The 21,210-nt window shown below is 57.3% G+C and overlaps 1 protein-coding gene across 1 annotated transcript; it reads left to right on the forward strand.

Moving 5' to 3' along the window:
- Positions 1-2,671: 2,671 nt before the first annotated feature.
- MST1R (macrophage stimulating 1 receptor) lies at positions 2,672-16,070 on the forward strand. The gene is made up of 20 exons (XM_061128561.1): positions 2,672-4,205; positions 7,109-7,297; positions 7,372-7,500; positions 7,674-7,844; positions 8,569-8,729; positions 9,080-9,245; positions 9,359-9,495; positions 9,911-10,072; positions 10,169-10,262; positions 10,420-10,629; positions 10,740-10,886; positions 10,978-11,140; positions 11,310-11,411; positions 11,490-11,693; positions 11,958-12,038; positions 12,192-12,373; positions 12,501-12,610; positions 12,863-13,028; positions 13,413-13,549; positions 15,540-16,070. The coding sequence occupies exons 1-20, from the start codon at positions 2,967-2,969 to the stop codon at positions 15,793-15,795; spliced, it is 4,206 nt and encodes a 1,401-aa protein (XP_060984544.1). The 5' UTR covers positions 2,672-2,966; the 3' UTR covers positions 15,796-16,070.
- Positions 16,071-21,210: the final 5,140 nt, after the last annotated feature.

Below are 21,210 nucleotides of genomic sequence, written 5' to 3' on the forward strand. Positions count from 1 at the left end.
CAGCCCCCCCCCCCCCCCCCCCCCAGTGTCCCTGCTGGCTGCCCTGATCTCTGTAGGGCTCCCAGCTTCTTGCAGTTCAGCACCTATTCTGGGTGGGGGTGGGAAGAGAGAGTCACAATTAGATAAGTGCATATACCTAGGACAATAGGCACCTAGGACCGTGGGGTTTACCTGTTTGGGTAGCAAGGAAGGGACAACAGGCAAATAGGAAAGGTGTTCCTAGTGGAAGAACCTAGTGGAAGAACGTGCAAAGGGATGAACCTGGCATGAAACCTGAAATGGTAAAGAAACTGGTATGACAGGTTCATTGGGTTACAGTGAAGCTGGAGGAGTCTTTAAGGCCCAGGGTTCTCAAACTCCAGGGAAAATTCAGGCAATGGGAAGCCATTGAATATTTTAAAGCTGCAGAGTGATCTGGATATGTTGTGGTTAGAGAGATCCCCCTGCCGCCACCAGGATGATCTTTGGGTTGGAGAAATAGGCTGGCGCTAGTTCTCTGTGGTAGCAATCACAGAGAAGCGAGAGCCCAGAGGGCAAAGTGGCTAGCACTCTTTTCAAGGGCAGTCGGGTAGGTACTTAAGCTGAACCTTGGCCGGGCCTTGTGAATTCACCTTGAGAAAGCACTTGTTCTCAGCACTGCAAGGCCCCATTAGCTGACTTCCCTGACATGGCTTGCCTGCTCCCCTCCCGCAGACCAAGCAGATGAGGAGAGAGGAAAGGGCACTCTATCCAAAACCAGGGCTGCTGTCCAAAATCTAGGCTACCTAAGAGGAGATGCCAGCCTGGAGGCAGTCAACAGCTTGGCCACATGATGGCAGCAGAGAACCAACTGTTGACTACTGCACACCCACTCCCCCCTCCCAAACAGGTGACCAGGGAAGGCCCTTGAAATTTATTCCCAATCCCTAGAAGTCTCTCCCAATATCCTGAGCCAGGATGGAGGTCCTAAGAACCCATGCCTCGGTGCCAGGCAGGGAATGTTTTATTTCAGTTTTGTCCCGTTTGACTACCTTTTAGACATGTTGACTGTGGAACATAGGAATGGTGCCATAATTTCTGAAGGTGTCTATTCATTTCCGGGCAATTCAGGTTAGAGAAGGGAGTGCCTTTTATGTTGCCTCAGGCGCAGTATCTTTCCAGCACTGGGTGTGGCCACCCTGTGCTCTTCCCCACCTCCCACCAGTTGCTCCAGGAGCTCCAGCTTGGAGGGGTAGGGGAGTCCTGAATTAGGAATCGGTGAAGGGGGGTGTAACTTATTCAGAGTGAACTGTGCTGGGGTAGGTGTAGCACAGGGTGTATGGGACCCACAACATGGACTTGGCACCATCCAGATCAGGTAGGCTTCCTGGAGGAGATGCCACGTTCGTTGCAAGAGAAGGAAGGGGAAAAGGTGTTCCTAGAAGGAGGCACTAGGAGTATAGGCTGGAGATGAGTGGAGGAGGTTCTCGTAGGGCCAGGCTGAATCTTGTTGGGCTGTCTCCTCTCCTCACCCACACTCCTTACCCTACAAATCTCTGGGACTCACAGTTCACAGGTCACTCAGAACTCAAACTACGGTCACTCTGTGAAGCTCTCCCTCTCCCCAGGGTCCAGGCCCACATGGCTGAGGGGGCTATCACACTAAAGATGTCCCCCAGGACGCTCTGGTGTTGGGGGGTGTAGTTCCCAAGGAGCAGATGCTGAGAGATGGCAAGGGCAGACCTGGGTTGACTCCCCTACTCCCGCCCAACACAAATCACAGCCTACAGAGAGAACTCTGGGCAACCACCTCATTTCAGAGACTGAAAGCCTGAGGCCCAGCAAGGCTAACAGAACAGGTTAGAGGTGCCCTGAAAGCCAAAGCCCATGTTTCCCGCATTTCAGGGAGGTGCTGGAACAGAACCAGGAAGGAAGGCCAGCACTTTGTGTTCTGTTGTCCCCATCCCTACAGCTGCCACCTACTAAGGCAGTAGTAGACAGACCAGAGCTAGGGCTGGGCCTCCATGTAAGTTGTTTCTCCTCTGACTCTAAGATCCAGCCAACAGGGTGTGCCCCATCTTATAACTCCCACTGCCCTAGGCAGGCCGGATGCAAGGCAGTAGCCTCTGACCACCATCCTGTTGCAGTCAGCCCAGAGCAGGTCCACAGAGGGATAGTCCCAGAAGGGAATGGCAACCCACTCCAGTATACTTGCCTGGAGAATCCCACAGACGGAGAAGCCTGGCACGCTACAGTCGTAGAGTCGGACACGACTCAATAACACTTTCACAGAGGGTAGTGCAACTCCTGGGGTCTCCTCACACCTCCCTTGTGGTTCTCCACACATTCCTGGCTTCTGATCCCCACAAGGAGGGTCCCCTGGGCCCTGACCAGGAACGAGTGTCTGAGGATGTTGCTGTATCCTGGAGCCGAGAGAAGAAGGATACCAAATGGTCCTCAAACCCGCTGGGGCAATCCCTCCCACTTCCGCCCAGTAGATCGTCGGGGGGCGGGACAGGACAGCTCAGATGTTAAACGTCTCTCTGGGCCATTCCACACCCACTCACCCACAGGCCACTGAGGAAAAGGGGCCCAAGCGTAGGTGTAGGACCCAGGCTTCCGAGGGCGGGGAGAGTCGGCCAGGCAGAGGGGCTGGGCTAGGCCAGCCAGCCAGCCAGCAGGCCCCGCCCACAGCCCCGCCCCCACGCCCTGGTCCCGTCCGCCGCGCCCGGGGAGCTCCGACAGACTTTGCTCTAATCTCCGGCTGGGAGCGGCAACAAGAGCAACAGGTGAGGCGGCCTCTCTGCCTGCGTGTGTCCGCCCGCGCCAGGCGCTCGGACCCTGTGGGCAGGAGAGGGCGGTGGGCATCTCAGGAGTCCTGGTGGGGTCAGCTGCCCCGGGGCTCCCAGGATCGATACCCTCGACGCGGGTCCCAACCCAGACTTCGAGTCTGCTCCCAGCCAGGCCCGGGTCTGCGGGAACCTCCACCGGGCCCTACCTGGGCCTCGATGGAGCCCCACCCGCCGCTGTTGCAACCTTTCCTCTTACTGCTGCTGCTGCTGCCGGCGCTGCCGGCGGTGCCCGAGACTGGCGGGTCCTGGCAGTGCCGGCGCATCCCGTATGCTGCTTCCCGCGACTTTGCTGTGGAGTATTCGGTGCCCAGCTTCTCCGCTGGCGGTCCGGTACAAGCCGTTGCAACCTACGAGGGCGGCAGGGAAGGGAGTGCGGTGTTCGTGGCCACACGCAATCGCCTGCATGTGCTTGGACCTGATCTGAAGCCAGTTGAGAGCCTGGCCACCGGCCCTGCTGGGGCCCCTGGCTGCCAGACGTGTGCGGCCTGTGGCCCAGCCCCCCACGGCCCGCCGGGAGACACAGATGCGCAGGTTCTGGTGTTGGAACCGGCTCTTCCCGCACTGATCAGCTGTGGCTCCAGCCTTCGTGGCCGCTGCTTCCTGCATGAGCTAGAGCCAGGCGGGACAACCCTGCACCTGGCGCCACCGGTCTGTCTTTTCTCAGAGCACAATAGGCCAGAGGACTGTCCCGACTGTGTGGCCAGCCCCCTGGGCACCCTCGTGACCGTGGTTGAGCAGGGCCAGGCATCCTATTTGTACGTGGCGTCCTCACTGGATTCGGCGGTGGCCGCCAGCTTCAGCCCACACTCGGTGTCCATCCGGCGGCTCAAGGCCGACGGTTCAGGATTCGCAGCAGGCTTCGCAGCGCTCTCGGTGCTGCCCGAGTACCTCGATTCCTACCGCATCGAATACGTGTACAGTTTCCACGTCGGAGCCTTCGTCTATTTCCTGACCGTACAGCCCACCGACGTGGCAGCCGCTCCTGGCGCCTTGCACACGCGCCTGGCACGGCTCAGCGCTGTCGAGACCGACCTGGGCGACTACCGAGAGCTGGTCCTTGACTGCCATTTCGCCCCTAAACGCCGGCGACGCACGGCCCATGAGGGCGGGCAGCCCTACCCGGTGCTGCAGGCGGCCCACACGGCTCCAGTGGGCGGCCATCTGGCCGCTGAGCTGAGCATCCCTGAGGGCCAGGAAGTGCTCTTCGGGGTCTTCTCAGCTAGCAGAGACAGCAGCCCAGATGCAGATCCCAACTCTGTGGTCTGTGCGTTCCCCATCCACCTGCTGGACACTCTCATCGAGCAGGGCGTAGAGCACTGTTGTGAGCCTCCCGTCCCTCCCGGCCTCCGGCGAGGGCTGGACTTCTTCCAGTTGCCCAGTTTTTGCCCGGATGCGGTAAGCAGAAGGAAGCAGCTCTCTCTTGTGAGCAGTGCGTGTTCACTTCCCATCCACCGCTGGGAGGGTCTGGGAGGGGGAAGGCAGGCAGGGAGAAGCTTTCTCTTCCACCCAGTTTCTTAGGGGGAGTCAGTCAAACACCATACTGAAATCTCATCTCCTGGCTAGGCTAGATGCTGTTGCTAAACCCTTTTCCTGTTTCACCCTCTCGCTTATCATGGCCTCTTGCTTTTTTGGGTAATTTCCCTGGTTATGGGAAAATTGGATTGCATCATAACTGTCTCTCTGCCAGGCACACTTCTAAACTCTGGGTACAATGGTGGTTGTCCCTTTCTACCTGTCCCCAGTTTATACACTTAGGGACACACACAAAAAGCAGCCCCTCACCCCTGATCCACAGGCAGATACTCACAAATTCACCCAGACTCACATCTACTTACCAACACAGTTTCGCTTTCCCTGTGGGAATGCTTGTTTTGCTTTGCTTTCCCAAGAGGGTGGGGCAGGAGTTGTCAGAGAATGCCCCCCTCCACCCCTGTTCCATAGATCCTTCTGGGCCTTGGAAGTTGGGGGCTTGTCAGGGAGCCTGCCTGTCCTAGGCTTTATGGACCCACTCAACACTGATTGCTCTCCGTGGGGTGACTGGGGGAGGAATCAGGACATAGTGGGTAGGCAGCCTGGCTCTAGTGGATTCCAGGAGACTCACCCCGGTCTTGTGCAAGCAACTATAAACATCTGTTTATGAGTAAAGGCCTAGGAGGGGCTGGCTGGATTGGTTCACCATGCAAGAGTCCCAGGCTTTCTTTCACTATAGTTGGGGCCCTTCTCATCCCAGGAAGGAGGTCTCCCAGCCTAGGCTGAACTACGTGCTTCTCCCGCAGACCCTGCACACGTTCCTTTCAGCCATGGTGTTAGGGAGCTGGAACAGAGACAGAGGATGGTCCTTAAAATGCTTTTGCCCTGAGGACAAACCTAAAACTGCCTTCTTGAGGCCACTGAAACAGTCCCACCCTACTTAGAAGAGATTAAACCAAGGAAAATGGGTGAATGAATGAAGGGATGGCCTTGGACAAGTACTTGGCCTTTCAGGGAACTGACCCGTAGTCACTGGTCTCAGAGTCGTTCTCTACCCTGTGGCTCTGGCCTTGCTGTGACATTCTTTGCTGTCTCCTTTTGCTCTGATTGATGCCCCAGTGGTGGGAGGAGACTTCACACACAACAAAGGGTGGGATCTTCAGCTTCCTCCTCCAGCTGACTCCATCTGAGTTGAGAAGGCCCTAGGGGTGGGAATCCCTAGTCTGGGCTTAGGGAACCCTCACTGACCTCCTCTCCTCCTCTCTGGGGATTCAGGACCTCTCTCTGACTTGGCTAGGGGTCAAGAGATCAGAAGACACCCGGCACCACTTGGCAGTACGAGACTCGAAAGGGCTAATCTCCAGCCCTGCCCACAGTCTGGCCAGGCCCCCAGGCAGTGTGTGAACCAGCCTGTCCCGTGTTTGCCCAGTGACTGGGCACATAGCCTCTAGGAGGAAAGCCACTCTGTGTTCCTTATGGCTGCCCTCACGAAGCCTGAGGGCCTCAGAGCTGGTCCCTGCCCTCCATGGGCTCAGGTGGGGTTTGAGTCTGGTGGAGTCACCCTCCTCTATGGGATACTAGACACTTCAGTGTTTTCAGGAGGCCGGGGCCCCCAGACAAGCCTAAAAATCCAGAGCTAAGGCCCTGGAGCCCAGGGGCACACAGATAGGGTAGGGCCTCTGACTAGGGTAGGACCTCTTTTCCAGCACACAGCCCCACCTGTCCCTGAGTCATACAGAAAACATCTGGCTGGCTTCCTGCTCAGATCAGGACTTTTACTCACCTCCAGTTGGGACAGACTCCTAGTCCTCACCCACCCATGCTATAGATCCAGTGCGTGGAGTTTCAGGGCCCAGCTATATGCTGAGCTCTTGCTCTAAGACTACAATCAGTACTGGGGTCTCAGGACTGGGTTAAGCACACATTGTCAGACAGGGGCCTCCTGTCAGGAGGAGGACCCTTAGGCCTGGCAAGGGAGGATCCCAAGCTACGAGGGCTATAGAGCCTTGCCTGCACCTTGCATCCAGCTCCAATACCCTTGCATCCATACCCTCACTTCTGGTTTCCCAGAAGCTTCCACAACCCTGACCTGGGGCACTGGGTGTCCCCCAAACACCTTCCTGCTAAAAGCAGGGGAGAAATTAGTGTCTCCTGGCACCCAGGCCTTCAGGCCCTGGTTTATCCCTCCTGTACCTCAGAGGAGATACAGGTAGCGGCTGGAGGTGCCGGAAGATCTTTGGCATCTCAGGGAGAAGGACCATGTTACCAAGCCCTTGCCGCCCAATTAATCTCAGAGTTCAGCTCCTTAAGCAGGTGGAGACATTGAAGCCTCAAGAGGTGACAGGGTTTGTTGAAATATGGGGCAGGACCAGCAGGGGGCGGGAGAGGACTCTGGTCAGGAACTCAGGACTGTCAACCCGGCTCCTCTCCTGGGAGGTGACAAAGGCCTTTGACAGGTGGGCAGACCTCTCTGAGCCCGTTTCCTTATCTGTAAAATGGGAGTGATGAGAGAAGCCAACTCCACAACGTGGTAGTGAGAACAGAATGGGGTTGTCTCTGGAAGGCTCCATAACACGTTACCAGAATGGCTGTGGCAGGGAAGGGCCAGGCGCCGGGCGGGGGAGCCAGGCTTCTGGCCTTGGCCTTCTTCCCTGGCCTGGCTACATCTGAGAGCCCCATGGTGGAGGGTGGGGTGCCTGGCAGGTCTGGGGCCTTCTCCAGCCAGGCCAGGTAAGGGGTGGGAGTTTAGGCCACTGTGGTCCCTGACAGAGGTCCAGAGGGTTCAACACGTGGAGATGAGCCCTGACTCCTTCTTTGACCTTCCCCAGCCTGGTCTGGGGGCCTCCAGCCCCAACATCAGCTGCCGCCACTTCCCTCTGCTCGTCAGCAACAGCCTCTTACGGGTGGACCTATTCAACGGGCTGTTGGGACCAGTGGAGGTCACGGCACTGTACGTGACCCGCCTTGACAACGTCACAGTGGCCCACATGGGCACAGCCGACGGGCGCATCCTGCAGGTGGGTCCCTCGTCTCTGCGGCCTCTCGTCCCCGGATCCCTGTCCCTGTTTTGCTCATGGCCAACCTGTCCCAGGTGGAGCTGGCCAGGTCTCTCAACTACTTGCTGTACGTGTCCAACTTCTCACTGGGCACCAATGGTCAGCCCGTGCATCGGGGTGTCAGACGCCTTGGGGACCACCTGCTCTTTGCCTCTGGGGACCAGGTAAGGTGGGCAGGGTAGGGCCTGGGGCTGGGCTGTTGGGAGCACAGGCTCCTGATCGAATCCAGGGATGCACTGACACACAGGTCTCACCACCCTGACTGACAGTAGGACCAGGGGTTCTAGGGGGCTGAGCCTCCCCCTTCAGCCACCCCTGAGATACCTGTCTGTCCAAGGTCTTCCAGGTACCGATCCGGGGCCCTGGCTGCCGCCACTTCCTCACCTGTGGGCGCTGCCTGCGGGCACAGCGTTTCATGGGCTGTGGATGGTGTGGGGGCAAGTGTGGCCGGCAGAAGGAGTGTCCTGGCTCCTGGCAACAGGACTATTGCCCACCCGAGCTTACTGAGGTATGGCTTGCCCGGCAGGGCACAGTTAAGGGATGGGACCTGCTGGGCCTGGGGTGGGAGTCAGCAAGTCTTAACCATGATCCTCCTCAGGTCTGGGATGTCCCAAGTAGCTATAAGGAGGCCACATTCAAAGACTTTGAGACAGAATAGTACTGAGTGAGGACTAGCATGTGACCTAGAACAGGGGTCCCCAACCTCCGGGCTGCAGATCAGTACCTCCTGTTAGATCAGCTGCAGCATTAGATTATAAATAAAGTACACAATAAATACAGTGTGCTTGAGTCATCCCGAAACCATCTCTCCTCTTCCTGGTTCATGGAAAAATTGTCTCTCGTGAAACCAGTCCCTGGTACCAAAAAACGTTGGGGACTGCTGACCTAGAGTGAAGGGATTCCCAGGTGGCGCTAGCAGTAAGGAACCCACCTGCCAATGCAAGAGATGAGGGTTCAGTCCCTGGGTCGGGAAGAGCCCCTGTAGGAGAGCGTGGCAACCCACTCCAATATTCTTGCCTGGAGAATCCCATGGACAGAGGAGCCTGGTAGGCTATAGTCCATAGGGTCACACAGAGTCATACATGACTGAAGTGACTTAGCACCCAGCATGCAAGCTTGACCTAGAGTGTGTGGCAGGCAAGGAGTATGGCAGAAAACTTAGAGGGAAGCAGACAGGCCTGAGAGTCCTGACCCATAGAGGGACTCGGGCTATGTTCTCCTCCCCCTTTCAGTTCTATCCCCGCAGTGGACCCCTAAGGGGCAGCACAAGGCTGACCCTATGTGGCTCCAACTTTTACCTGTACCCTGCTGGTCTGGTGCCTGAAGGCACCCATCAGGTCACTGTGGGTCGAAGTCCCTGCCGACTGTTACCGAAAGGCAACTCAGACCTCAGGTATGACCTGGTCCCTGCTGTTTCTGTCCCTGATGTGGGTAACCAAGCAGCCCCTTTGCTGTGAGATCCTGTCCTCTGCTTGCGTGGGGCAAGCTGCTGTAGCTCTGCTTGTTTTGTGTCTGGGGTGACATCTCTATCCCTTTCTGAGCCTGCATGTGTCTTACCTGTCTGTTGAGTTATGGCCAAACTAGTCCCTGCACCAACAGTTCCTATTGACCCAGGATTAAGGCATGGGTTAAAGATAGAGGCTATCTTTAAGCTCAGAGGAGACTTGTGATTTGTGGTGGGCAGGCCACTAGGCCTGTGTGACCCATCCCCCTGGCCGACCTTGAGTTCCCTTGATGTCCCAGCCGACTGCCCCGGAAGGACTTCATAGAGGATTTTGAGTGTGAGCTGGAGCCCTTGAGCACGCAGGTAGCCGGGCCTGCCAACGTCAGCCTCACTGTGACCAACATGCCACTGGGCAGGCACTTCCGGATAGATGGCACTTCCATGCTAGGAGGCTTCTCTTTCATGGTGAGGCCACCTTGCCTTGTCTGTGTCCTTGGGCAGGTGGGCAGTTCAGGCAGGGAAGGGTTTGGAAGGGAGGGCCTCCTATTCCAAGCTAAGCCACCTCCATGCCCTCTTAGGAGCCAGTGCTGACAGCAGTCCGACCCTTCTTTGGCCCTCGGGCAGGAGGTACCTGCCTCACCCTTGAAGGCCGAGGCCTGTCTATTGGCACTAGCCAGGCTGTGCTGGTCAATGGGACTGAGTGCCTGCTGAAACAGTAAGAGCCAGTGGGAAGGGGGATGGGAGGCGACAGGGTCGCACATAGGGGAACCCTCACCAGGGAGGGCTTGGATCCCCGACAGGGTAGGGGAGGAGGGCTCAGTCATTCAGTGGAGGGAACGGACCAGGAAGAAGTGTCTGTTGCTCCCTCCAGCCCAGAGGTGGTTTGAGGATGGTGAGAGAGCCCATTTTAGTGTCCATTGGCTGCAGCCAGCGCTGTAGGGACTCTGCTCCTCCCTGACTTCTTGGAGGCCTTACTGGGACCATCCTGTCTTCAAACAGACCATGGAGTTTGGGCAGATTGAGGGGAGATGACCAACAGAGGAACTGGGAGGGGTCTGTCAGCCCCTGGAGGAGCCAGGCCTGGCCATCACTTGGAAGGTGCCCCTGAGCCCAATCCCCCTGTTCTGCAGGGTCAGCGAGGGGCAGCTTTTATGCACCACGCCCCCTGGGGCCGCTACTGCCAGCGTTCCCATTCGCCTGCAGGTAGGGGGCGCCGAGGTGCCTGGCTCTTGGAACTTCCACTACCGGGAAGACCCCATCGTCCAGGGCATCAGCCCCAAATGTGGCTATACGTAAGTGTCACCTCCTCGCCCACTCTGGTCTCTGAAGGATGAGGGGTCCAGCCTCAGAGAGTACCCCGAAGCCCACCACCCTGCTCTCCTTCACAGCGGCTCCCACGTCACCATCCGTGGTCAGCATCTGACTTCAGCATGGCACCTCACGCTGTCATTCCATGATGGGGTCAGGGCAGTGGAGAACAGGGTGAGCGGGCACTGGCAGCTGCTGAGTGGGCACTTGCCAGGAGGGAGGAAGGCCACACCAGTCCCCTGAGTTCCAGCCCCAGCCCACGCTGGGTTCAGGGGGCCGGGGTGGCCAAAGTAGGATAGCCGGGCTTACTGCTCTCACCTGGGCCCTGCAGTGTGAGGGGCAGCTCCCGGAGCAACACAGGTGCCGCTTGCCCGAATACGTGGTCCGAGGCCGCCGAGGGTGGGTGACAGGGAACCTGAGTGTCCGTGGGGATGGAGCCCCTGGCTTCACACTGCCTGGCTTTCGCTTCCTGCCTCCACCCCACCCACCCAGCAAGGGCCTGGCCCCCCTGAAGCCTGAGGAGCATGCCATTAAGTTTGAGGTAAGTGTAGATGATGAGGGGTAAGCACAGTGGAGGGGGTAGGGCTGCAGCCTCGCCGAAGGAGCGTGGGGTGGGGGTGCACTGGCCAGCCCCCGTGACTGTCTCTGCAGTACATCGGGCTGGGTGCTGTGGCCGACTGCGTGGCTATGAATGTGACTGTGAGTGGCAAGAGCTGCCAGCACGAGCTGCGGGGGGATGTGGTGGTCTGCCCCCTGCCCCCCTCCCTGCAACTTGGCAAGAATGGTGCTCCACTGCAGGTAGGCAGCTCTGTTGGCCCTCCTCAGGAGACACGGGTTGGGGGGGGGCGGTCTACAGGCTGGGCCTGAGCCACCACCTAATGCCCCCCAGGTCTGCGTGGATGGTGGGTGCTCCACCCTGGGCAAGGTAGTGCGGCCAGGTCTGGAAGGGGTCCCCCAGAGCACACTCCTCGGGGTCCTCCTGGCTCTGCTCCTGCTTGTGGCTGTGCTGGCTGCCATACTGGTCCTCGGTTACCGCCGGAGGAAGCAGCTAGGTGAGCCCTACACTTCCATCCTCACCCAGCCCTCACCCCCAAACTATGATGTCTCCAAGCCCCTATATCCTCTCTCTGCCCAGGCCTTGGGGGTCTGCCCACACCTCTGGGTCTGGGTCAGCCTCTGGGACCTTGGAGTGGCTGGCTACCAGCAGGCATTTGTCTACAGTTCTTTCTCGGAACCTGGAAGACTTGGCCTCCCTGGACCGGACCACTGGAGCCATGCCTCTGCCTCTGCTCCGCTCAGGCTCTGACTACAGAAATGGCCTTGGTGAGATGCTAGAGGTGCTGGAAGGTGGGACCATACTGTCTGCTCCACCAGCCCCTCATTCCCTCTCTTCCTCCACAGCCCCTCCTATCACTGGCCAGGATTCCTCCACTCAGGTCCACAGAATATCCTCCTCAGACAGCGGGGATGGGTCCCGTGTCCCACTGCTGCGGAAAGGATCCATCCAGCTTGGGGACCTGGACTCTGTGCTCCTGGCTGAGGTCAAGGATGTACTGATTCCCCATGAAAGGGTGGTCACCCATGCTGACCGAGTCATTGGCAAAGGTATGGGTGCTAGACCAGGTGGAATGGGGGCAGAGATGGAGTCCTGAGATGACATGGGCTCGAGGGACAGTTGGGCAGGACTCTGAGCCCCCATTTGCTCATCTGTGAAATAGGAACTCTGTCTTCAGTGGGTTCTGGTGCAGATTAAGTGGGTATGGGAGGCTTTGCCATCACGAGTTGGAGCTCTGAGGTCTGGTTGCCAGTGGGTGGGAGTGGTGCGAGCTCTGGGCCCTGGGGCCCCTCTCACCATCTCTCCCTCATCAGGCCATTTTGGAGTTGTCTACCATGGAGAATACACAGATGAGGCCCAGAATCGAATCCACTGTGCCATCAAGTCCCTGAGTCGTAAGTGGAACAGAGGCTGGGAGGATCCTCATCCCTGCTATGCTATCACTCGGCTCTGTGACCCTGAGCAGGAGACTTTTGTTTCCTCCATTTCCCCATCTGACCCTTATCAAGGGGTTCCCCACCCTGGGCCTGACTCCAGCCTCCCTGCAGGCATCACAGAGGTGCAGGAGGTGGAGGCCTTCCTGCGAGAGGGGCTGCTCATGCGCCGTCTGCACCACCCGAACGTGCTGGCACTCATCGGCATTGTGCTGCCCCCGGAAGGACTGCCCCGCGTGCTGCTGCCCTACATGCGCCATGGAGACCTGCTGCAGTTCATCCGCTCACCCCAGCGGGTCAGTTGGTGCTTAGCTGACCCTGGGTTCTGGGGGGTGGATAGGAGGGGGGGCTTGGGCAGCAGCTGGGCATGGAGCTGCTCTGCCCTCACCTACTGACCCACCTGTGTCCCCCACCCACCCCCAGAATCCCACAGTAAAGGACCTCATCAGCTTCGGCCTGCAGGTGGCCCACGGCATGGAGTACCTGGCCGAGCAGAAGTTTGTGCACCGGGACCTGGCTGCTCGGAACTGCATGTGAGCGGCCAGAGTGAAGCCAGGGGGTGGAGCACCAGGGCGTGCAGCTGAAGGCGCCCCCAGGGAAGGCCCATGCTGCATTCCTTGCTCTACAGCCCTGGACATGTCCTTCCCTCTCTGGTCCTCCATTTTTCTGTATGCCCAGTGCAGGCTTGGGTTGGACGCTGTGGCTCAGAAACCCTGTGAGGGCCTGAGATAGATGGGTTCGGGGCCTGGTGGTGACCAGTCCTGAGTGCGATCCTCCCCTCCCAGGCTGGATGAGTCATTCACGGTCAAGGTGGCTGACTTTGGTCTGGCCCGTGACGTCCTGGACAAGGAGTACTACAGTGTCCAGCAGCACCGCCACGCTCGCCTGCCTGTCAAGTGGATGGCACTGGAGAGCCTGCAGACCTACAGATTCACCACCAAGTCCGACGTGGTGAGGCCCCACCTGCCCCAGAGTCCACCCAGCCTCAGACAACACTTGGCCTTGCCCATTCAACTCTGGATGTTGATGAACCCAGGGAACCCTGTGTTGGGCGGTGCCCGCAGCCCATTTGCCCATCTCTGGGCAGGTATCAGGGCAAGAGGTGGCTCTTCACAGGCAATCCAGGCCTTGCCGAGCCCCAGCTCTGGGCAGGCTCAGGGGTGATGAGTGGGGACAGAACGAAGATGCTTGTGAAGTATAGAAGAACAGTTCCGATTTGGGGTGGAGCCCCTCATTTCCAGCTAGCGGGCTCTGGGAAGGAGCAGACCTGGAGGGGTCCACCTGTCCCCAGATTTGAGCTGAAAGTTGAGTCCCTTCACCTGTCCCCTCCCACAGTGGTCCTATGGTGTACTGTTATGGGAGCTGCTTACGCGGGGTGCCCCTCCATACCCCCACATCAACCCTTTCGACCTCACTCGCTTCCTGGCCCAGGGTCGGCGCCTGCCCCAGCCTGAGTATTGCCCAGATTCTCTGTGAGTATATGGACATGGTGATGGGGAGGGAGCTGGGACCTAGAGACAAGAAGGGGAGGAGGGGGCTGGAGACAGAGTTCTTGCCTGGCTTTCTGACTCGTTCTCAGGTCGACCTAGAAAGGGACCCTCTCTGAGCCTCAGTTTCCTCCTTTGTGGACTGGTTTCACCAGCATCGGGGCTTGGTGCTAGAAGGAGATCATGGTTGCCATGGTAACAGCATTCTTAACTCAGAGTCTGGGTTGAGGCCAGTGATTTCATTTCCCAGCACTCCTCTCCCCACAATCCCCACCAAGGGGGGCTGTTTTTCATCGCTTCCACTTACTTAACCTCAAGGAAAGGTTCCATTAGCTCCCACACTAAGCCCCCTCCACATCTCCAGATCAGAAATTGTTTTTCATTGGATATAGTTTCGGATTCCCTGTTCCCGGAGGCCTGGCAGCAGCTGTGTTTCATCAATGCCTGTTGGGTGGTTTAGCTTCATAAGCAGCACGCATGCCTTAGCCATGCTCAGGTCTTTGAGGTTAGAACGGGAAGAACCAGGTCACAGGTAAAGGTGGCTAATGATTCCTGTCTCACTCAGCTTGTGTTCCAGAAGGGTATGAGTAACCCTTCCTCACAGCCCTGCCTGCCTTGTTTTTGCTTTTCATTATTTATTTCACCAATGCATCTGCTTCAAAGTCAGGAAAATTAACTTCTGCCTCCGGGTCAGGCTCCCTGAAACAGACTCTGAGATGGAGATTTACATGCAGGTGGTTGATTCCTAGGTTGGGGGCAAGGGAAGCAGAACTAGGTAGGCAGAGAAGTAGAGCTGTGATGCAGATGTAAAAGAGGCTGCTGTCCATCCCCCGGGATCTCTGGAATTGGGATGGCCCTTCAGAGTTTTCTGAAATTGAGACCCAGAGGCCCGGGTCTTTGCACCAGACATACATCAGTCACTGCTTACAGCTGTCCAGGAGGAAGGTGTGTGAGCCTGGAGGAGGCATTTCTTTTCTGCCTAGGGCAATTCCTAGAGGGGACCTCAGTCAAGAGCCATCAGCAACCACAGGGAGAATGAAGGGGGCCATGCCACCATCCTCTAAACCAGGGGAAGTCCATTGTCTCTGGGCTTCAGTTTCCTCATCTGTAGAGTTAGAGTGATCACAGTACCTCCCGCAGAGGTCTGAGAATTATATGAGATTATCATGTGTAGGGCACTTTTAGTATCATTTAGGGCAGGGATGACATTTCCAAGATAAAGGGGCATGTATTAGGACCCACCAGACAAACACAAAGAAATTGCTTGGGATCCATGGTGCCAAAGAAAGTGAAAGAAAAGTGAAAGTGTTAGTTGCTCAGTCATGTCTGACTCTTTGCAACCCTGTGGACTGTAGCCCACCAGGCTCCTCTGTCCATAAAATTCTCCATACAAGAATACTGGAGTAGGTTGCCATTCTCTTCTCCAGGGTATCTTCCTGACCCAGGGATCGAACCAAGGTCTCCTGCATTGTGGACAGAATCTTTACAACCTGAGCCACCAGGAAAGCCCATATGATGCCAACCAGTTGCCTGACAATCTCAGGGCTTTGAATCCCCATTTCCTCAGACCTGAGCTTCCTTCCTGGAAGACCTGTGATGATAACTGCGATAGCTTGTGAGCTGGGCCCTAAGCTCTGAACTTCATAGGAGTCTTCTCACTTTATGCCCCAACAACTCTGTGATCAGAGAAGGATCCAGAGGCACAGAGAGGTTAAGGAACTTGTTAAGATCACAGAGCCCAGGTCACAGGACACAGGAGCCTAGCCTCTCAACCCCTGAGGCAATTCGACCTCTGCCAGGGTGGGAAGGCAGGCAGTTATAATAGGAGCTTCCTTGTAATTGGGTGAGGCAAGGCATCAGCCATGTCACCCGCTCTTGTCCGCTGTGGCCTGCCAGGGGGCTAACCGCAGGTGGGTAGCCCAGAAGCTCTGGGTGGGGGTGCACCGTACCCCTAATGTTTTCCTCTCCCCGGTAGGTACACTGTGATGCAGCACTGCTGGGCGGCAGACCCCACGGCACGACCCACCTTCGGAGAGCTAGCAGGGGAAGTGGCACTCGTGGTAGCCGCGCTGCGAGGGGACCACTACGTGCAGCTGCCCGTGGCCTACGTGAACGTGGGCCCTGGTGCCCCTGACAAGGCAATCACGCCCTCAGAACAGTCACCGTCCCCAACAGTGCACAGGAGCCCGGGGCGGCCCCGGCCCCTCTCAGAGCCACCGAGGCCCACGTGACCTCAGCCCCAGGCGGGCCTTGGGGCTTGGACCTGCATAGCGCTGGCAGTTACCCCAAGCTGCTTCTGGGCTGGTCTCTGCCGTGTCCTGGCCCCTTCACTTTCAGGGGCACAGGAGGACTGCAAGGCATATTGGTCTCTGGCTTCTCAGGGGGAGCCAGTGCAGGGATCCTTGATGCAGTATTTATGAGGTGTCTGCTGCGTGCCTGGCTGCTGGGCACAGGGGACTCAGTGGTGACCACTGGCCCTTAAATCAGTAAATGAACAAATGAATATTTAAGTACACTTTGTGGTAAATGCTATGAAAGGAAAAGACAGGCTGCTCTGAGGGATTGGAGGACAGCTCTAGATAGATGAAGAGGGAGATAAGGGAGGCCACCCCAGGAGGTGACATTTTTGCTGGGATGTTGTCAGATGGGAACTGTGCCGCCAGAAGCACCAGAAGCGGTTGGGGGAAGAGAGTTTTGGCAGAGTGAACAGCCCATGCAAAGGCCCTGAGGCTGGAAAGGGGTTGGGTCGGCGAAAAGGCTCCAGAGAACAGGAAGGGCAGGCCAGGCCCACATCCAGATTACAGGGCCCTGGGGACTTTCAGATGGAACCAAGAAGGGTAGGTTGAAAACCCAGACATGCAGCAGCCACGATGGCTTCTGCTGTTGCCCATTCCGCCTGTCCCATTGCCCAGGCCCTAGCCCCACTCCAGGGCTCCCTGCTACACCAGCACCCTTCCCCTAACTGCCCGCCCCCACCCACTGTTAAGGCATGGAGACTTGTCCCCCTCTCCCCCAGTCAGGACAGCATTGCTCTTGCAGCCTTGAGAGAGATAAGCCTGCAGCAAGGCCTCAGCTCCACACTTTCAAGGCACCAGCTTCGAGGTGCAGACGGCTCAGGCTTTTTATACTCGTCAAGGCCACAGTGCAATAGCCACTAGAGGGGCAGCTCCACCAGAGAAGGACAGCATCTTCCTCGGGCTGCTGCTCCCCCATGCCCTTAAGGCTGAGGGGGCCACTGGGCCCTGTTTGGGGTGGACACCTGGGTGACCAGGGTGACTGGGCCCTGGACCTGCGCCGTGGTGGGTCCTCCCTCTTACTCAGGCTTCCCATGGCCTCTCTCTCATCAGTTGGGGGACCCTGACTCACCCTAAGGGAAGTAGGCTCCCACCCCTTTGAGTCGCCAGCTCTCTGGCTCGTCATGCATGGAACCCTGGGTTTGGGACAGGGTAAGCAGAGTAGGGGTCTCCTTGGGACTGGAGCTGCCTAGCTGTTTTTTACCCATCTGTTGCCCACTCTGTCACCTCAGGTCAGAGGGAGGCCCAGATATGGGAGCCTGAAGGACTCTGAGGACAGGTAGGTAAAGCTTAAATGAAGACTCAAGCTCTAGGGCAAGGGTCTGAAGATCAGGGCTCTAGAAGCTAGAGAGGAGTAGAGACGGACTCCGTCTGCCTGTTTACCACCTCATCCCTGATGCCCAAGAGTGCAAGCACGGAGGAGGAGGCTGTAGCATTGCACACTCTGCCAGGGACCTCTGGGCTCCTTGCCTTGTGTCATCCCTCAGGCTGGGAGAGAAGTGAGTGGAATGGTCCTGGAACCCTCCCACAGCTGTGGTCCCCGTTCCAGTTAGAACGGACTGTCTCCATCCCTCTACCTGGTAGTCCTTGTGCCCTAATCTCATCCTGGGGATCTAAGGGTGACCCCAGGCTTGGAGCTGGGTGGGGAGTGAGGACAAGGCTCAGAGGCTTCACTGAAGTTAGACTGAGGCTCCTTCCCCACTGGGCCTCTGCAGCTTAGGGATCATGAGCTTATCATGAGCCCAGATAAGAAAGGGATAAGAAAGGGACTCAGGGAACTTCCCTGGTGCTTCAGTGACTAAGACTCCATGCTCCCAGTGCAGGGGGCCCAGGTTCAATCCCTGGTCAGGGATTATATCTCACATGCCACAACTAAGAGTTCACATGTCTCAATTGAAGATCCTTCATGCTGCAACTAAAGAGTCCACGTGTTGCAACTAAGACCTGGTGCAGCCAAATATATATATATTTACTTATATATATATATAAGAGAGAGACTCAGAGAGGAAGGGGATTCTCTGGATAGGAGGGAACGTTATCGAGGAGAGAAGGGAGACGGAAGACACTCAGCAGGTGTCAGTTTCCTGTGTAGCCAGAATGTGGGGCTTCGGGCCTGTTTCTGGGCCAAGGGCCTCCAGGGCCAGGATTTTCTAGGGAGGGGACACACTTAAGCAGGTGCTTGACACAACTGCACCGCCTCTCCCTAACACTGAAGCCCCCAAGCTCTGAACTCTGTTCTCAGAGCCATTTGCTAGTCCTAAGTTCATCTGGAGTAATTGAAGATGGAACTGCTTCAGGGTTTCCAGGTCCTGCCTGGGCCACCAGGGAAGAAAGGAAGAGTTAGTTCTAGCTGCCCACCATGGGCTGAGCAGAACAGGAGCTTTGAGTGGCTTCCAGGGCTCATGAAGCCTGGGTTTGCCTTTCCCTTATTTATTTGTTTGTTTTTTGCATCTCCCTTGGGGGAGGCCTGAGTAGTGGCCGGAGCAAGAGGGAAATTGCTGGTGGCCCTGGTGGGCCCAGGCCTGTCACTGAGGTTGGATGGGATGAGCGCAGGCTTCTCCCACGGCTCTGGGAGTCCAGTCTTCCCATCATGAGCTGTGGGGAGTGGGTGTCAGCCCGTCTGCCTCGTCTCCCTCCATTGCAGCCCAGTGGGGCTGGGGGCCGGCAGGTGCCAATAGAGGCTGGAGGGAGGCCAGGCTGGGAGCTGGGGCTGAGGAAGCGGCAGATGACTCACACCCTCCTGATTGCCCATTGGTGTCAGTGTCGTCTGGCACCTGGAGGGCAGACATGGGGTAGACCGACCTGCTTTGATGGGGGACCAGGAGTCTGGTCTGGGATACCCCTTATGCTAAAGCCCCAGTCTTTCAGAGAATTTCCACAGGGATCCAAAGGCTCTCTAGGGGTCGCCCCTGAGGGCTCCAGACACAACCCCATTTCAAACCCTGAGACCTTTCTGGGACAATGACATCATCGGTCATTCCTTGGAGCAGCCCATGAGGCCCTGGGTCCACCTCTGGCACCACTGCATGAACTAACTCCCTGTAGCTGTGGGAGACCCGCCCCTCCCCCAGGGCTGGGTGGGGCTGGGCGGCCGTGGGTGCTGCTGGGAGGGTCTGAGGCTCAGGAAGGCCCAGCATGCATCTTTCACACCTAGTGCCTCTGCCTGGAGAGAAGCAGCCCTGAGAATCGATAACCGAGCGCTGGTCTAGCATCTGCCAGCCCCTGGTGAAAAACACCTATTACTCCACGCTGGGCTGGAGAACTCTCCTCCATGAAGACCCAGGAACCGAGCATCTCTTCATCCACAGCCTCTGCTCTGCCCATGTGAGAGTCCAGTCAGCTCAAAGGTGGAGCTACTCCAGCCTGGAGGAGGGGAGATGACTTGAGGAACCACCCCCAGCGTTCCCCATCCATCGCTGTGGGCCAGCTGAGCCTCAGTCTCTCCCTCCATTCTTTTGGGGGTTCATTCCGGTCAGAGCTTTCAGTCCGATGAGCCTAGATGCTGAGAGAGCCTAGCACCAGTTCCTGTCCCTCTGTGGCTACCCGTTTGCCCACAACTTCTGCTCCACCCATCCAGGAGCTGGGACCTTGGAAGGGAAGCAGAGGTATTAATGGTCCTGACAGCCAGCCTGTGCCATGCAGGTAGCGGGAGGGCCCTTGGGTTTGGCCCTCAGCAGTCTCATTGTTGCTCTGTGGGAGCTCAAGCTCATGGGGCCCGGCCTGTGACAGTTGCTATTCTGAGCTCAGATGGTGGGAGCGGAGGGACATTGCTGAATCCCTGGGGCTCTGCATGGGCAGAGGCAGATGGAGCATGAAATCCAGGGGCATCTTTGCCTTCTCTCTCATTCATTTCCCTTCATATTGGTTTAGCCACTCGCAAACTTGTGATCTTAGACTGGGCAGTTGGGATCTGGGAATGAATCAGGGAGGACAGGGGACTCAAAAGCAGCTGGTGGCCAAGATCACAGGATTCGATTAGCTCTGAAAACAGATCTCCCTTTCTCATGCCACAAGTGCCCCCACCTTGCCCCCCCATTCCGGTGCAACCGGGACCATGGAGACCTAGAGGCCCCCAGAGGCACACAGCCCACGTGTCTGGGCTGTGCTCCTGCCTGGAGTGCCCTCCCTCCACAGATCTAAGTGCTACCTATGTGCAGCCTCTGGGACACAGGGCTAGCGTCTGAGGCCCTGGACAGTAGGCAGGGATGAGCTGCTGGGGAACCAGGCATTGCTTTTTACTCCATTAGCAAGTGGTTGTCTGCACTAGGAGCCCTTTAAGACTTCTTCTTCTTTTTCTTTTTTTTTACATATTTTATTTTATTTATTTATTTGTCTGCACCAGGTCTTAGTTTTGATACAGGGGCTCTTTAGTTGCAGCATGTGGGATCTAGTTCCCTGACCAGGGGTCAAACTCAGGGCCTTTGCATCAGGGAGCGTGGAGTCTTAGTCCCTGGACCACCAGGAGAGTGCCCCGAAGGCTCCTCTGTGGTCCCCCTGGGCTACATGGTAGTGACAGCTTCAGCCAGCCATCGGCCCTGCTGACATGTCTCTCCAAGCTGGGGAGCCCCCTCTTCAAAGGGGAAAGGAATTCTTTGGGCTGCCCCATCACTCTGTCCCCATGGGCTCCTGCCCCGCTCTCTTTGACGCAGCCATCTGTTCTTAAAGTCTCCCCCACCCTCCACAGGGACCCTGTGGGAAGGCAGCCCTCCTCACATCCCCGTTGCAGGTGTGGTGGGAGGTCTCTTTTCGCTAGTCTTGAGGCCCTGCTTCTGGCAGCAAGGACTCCCTCTTCCTCCCTCCCGACTCCTGGATGGATGGGGGGGCTGCTCCCAGGGAAGCGGTGGGGGGAGCTGGCTGCAGCCCCTCAGCCAGCTGTGGACAGCAGTCTGGGTGGCTGTGCTGTTGGCCTCCCTTGTGGCTGTTGCGGCTGGCCATCTTTCACGCAGAGTTACGTAAGCTTGAGTCAATTGGAGCTCAGAGCGGTTCATTGTGGGCTATTTTTAAGCTGTAACACATCACAGCAGAGGGGTCACTGCACCATGGCTTGCAGGGAAGGTTGTTTAAACATCTGTTATTTAAATTTTCCCTGAGCCTTGGAGCTCAAAAGTCACGTCTTCCCGCACTCTTGGATTCTGCCTTTCACATCCCAGGTGAGGTGTATTATCACCCCTCAAGCTGCCATGGCTTCCTCAAGGGCTGGGCTTTTCTGCACCATAACTGCCATTGTTTGGGATCAGGCAGGGAATGGGGCAGGGAGAAGGTGCCAGCTCCATGGAATGGGTGCACCCGGGCCGAAGAGACTTCCAGGGAAGCAGGAAGATAGAGTTCTCAGGGAGGAAAGGAAAACACAGA

Source organism: Dama dama, chromosome 24 (assembly GCF_033118175.1).
Source record: "Dama dama isolate Ldn47 chromosome 24, ASM3311817v1, whole genome shotgun sequence".
NCBI lineage: Eukaryota > Metazoa > Chordata > Mammalia > Artiodactyla > Cervidae > Dama > Dama dama.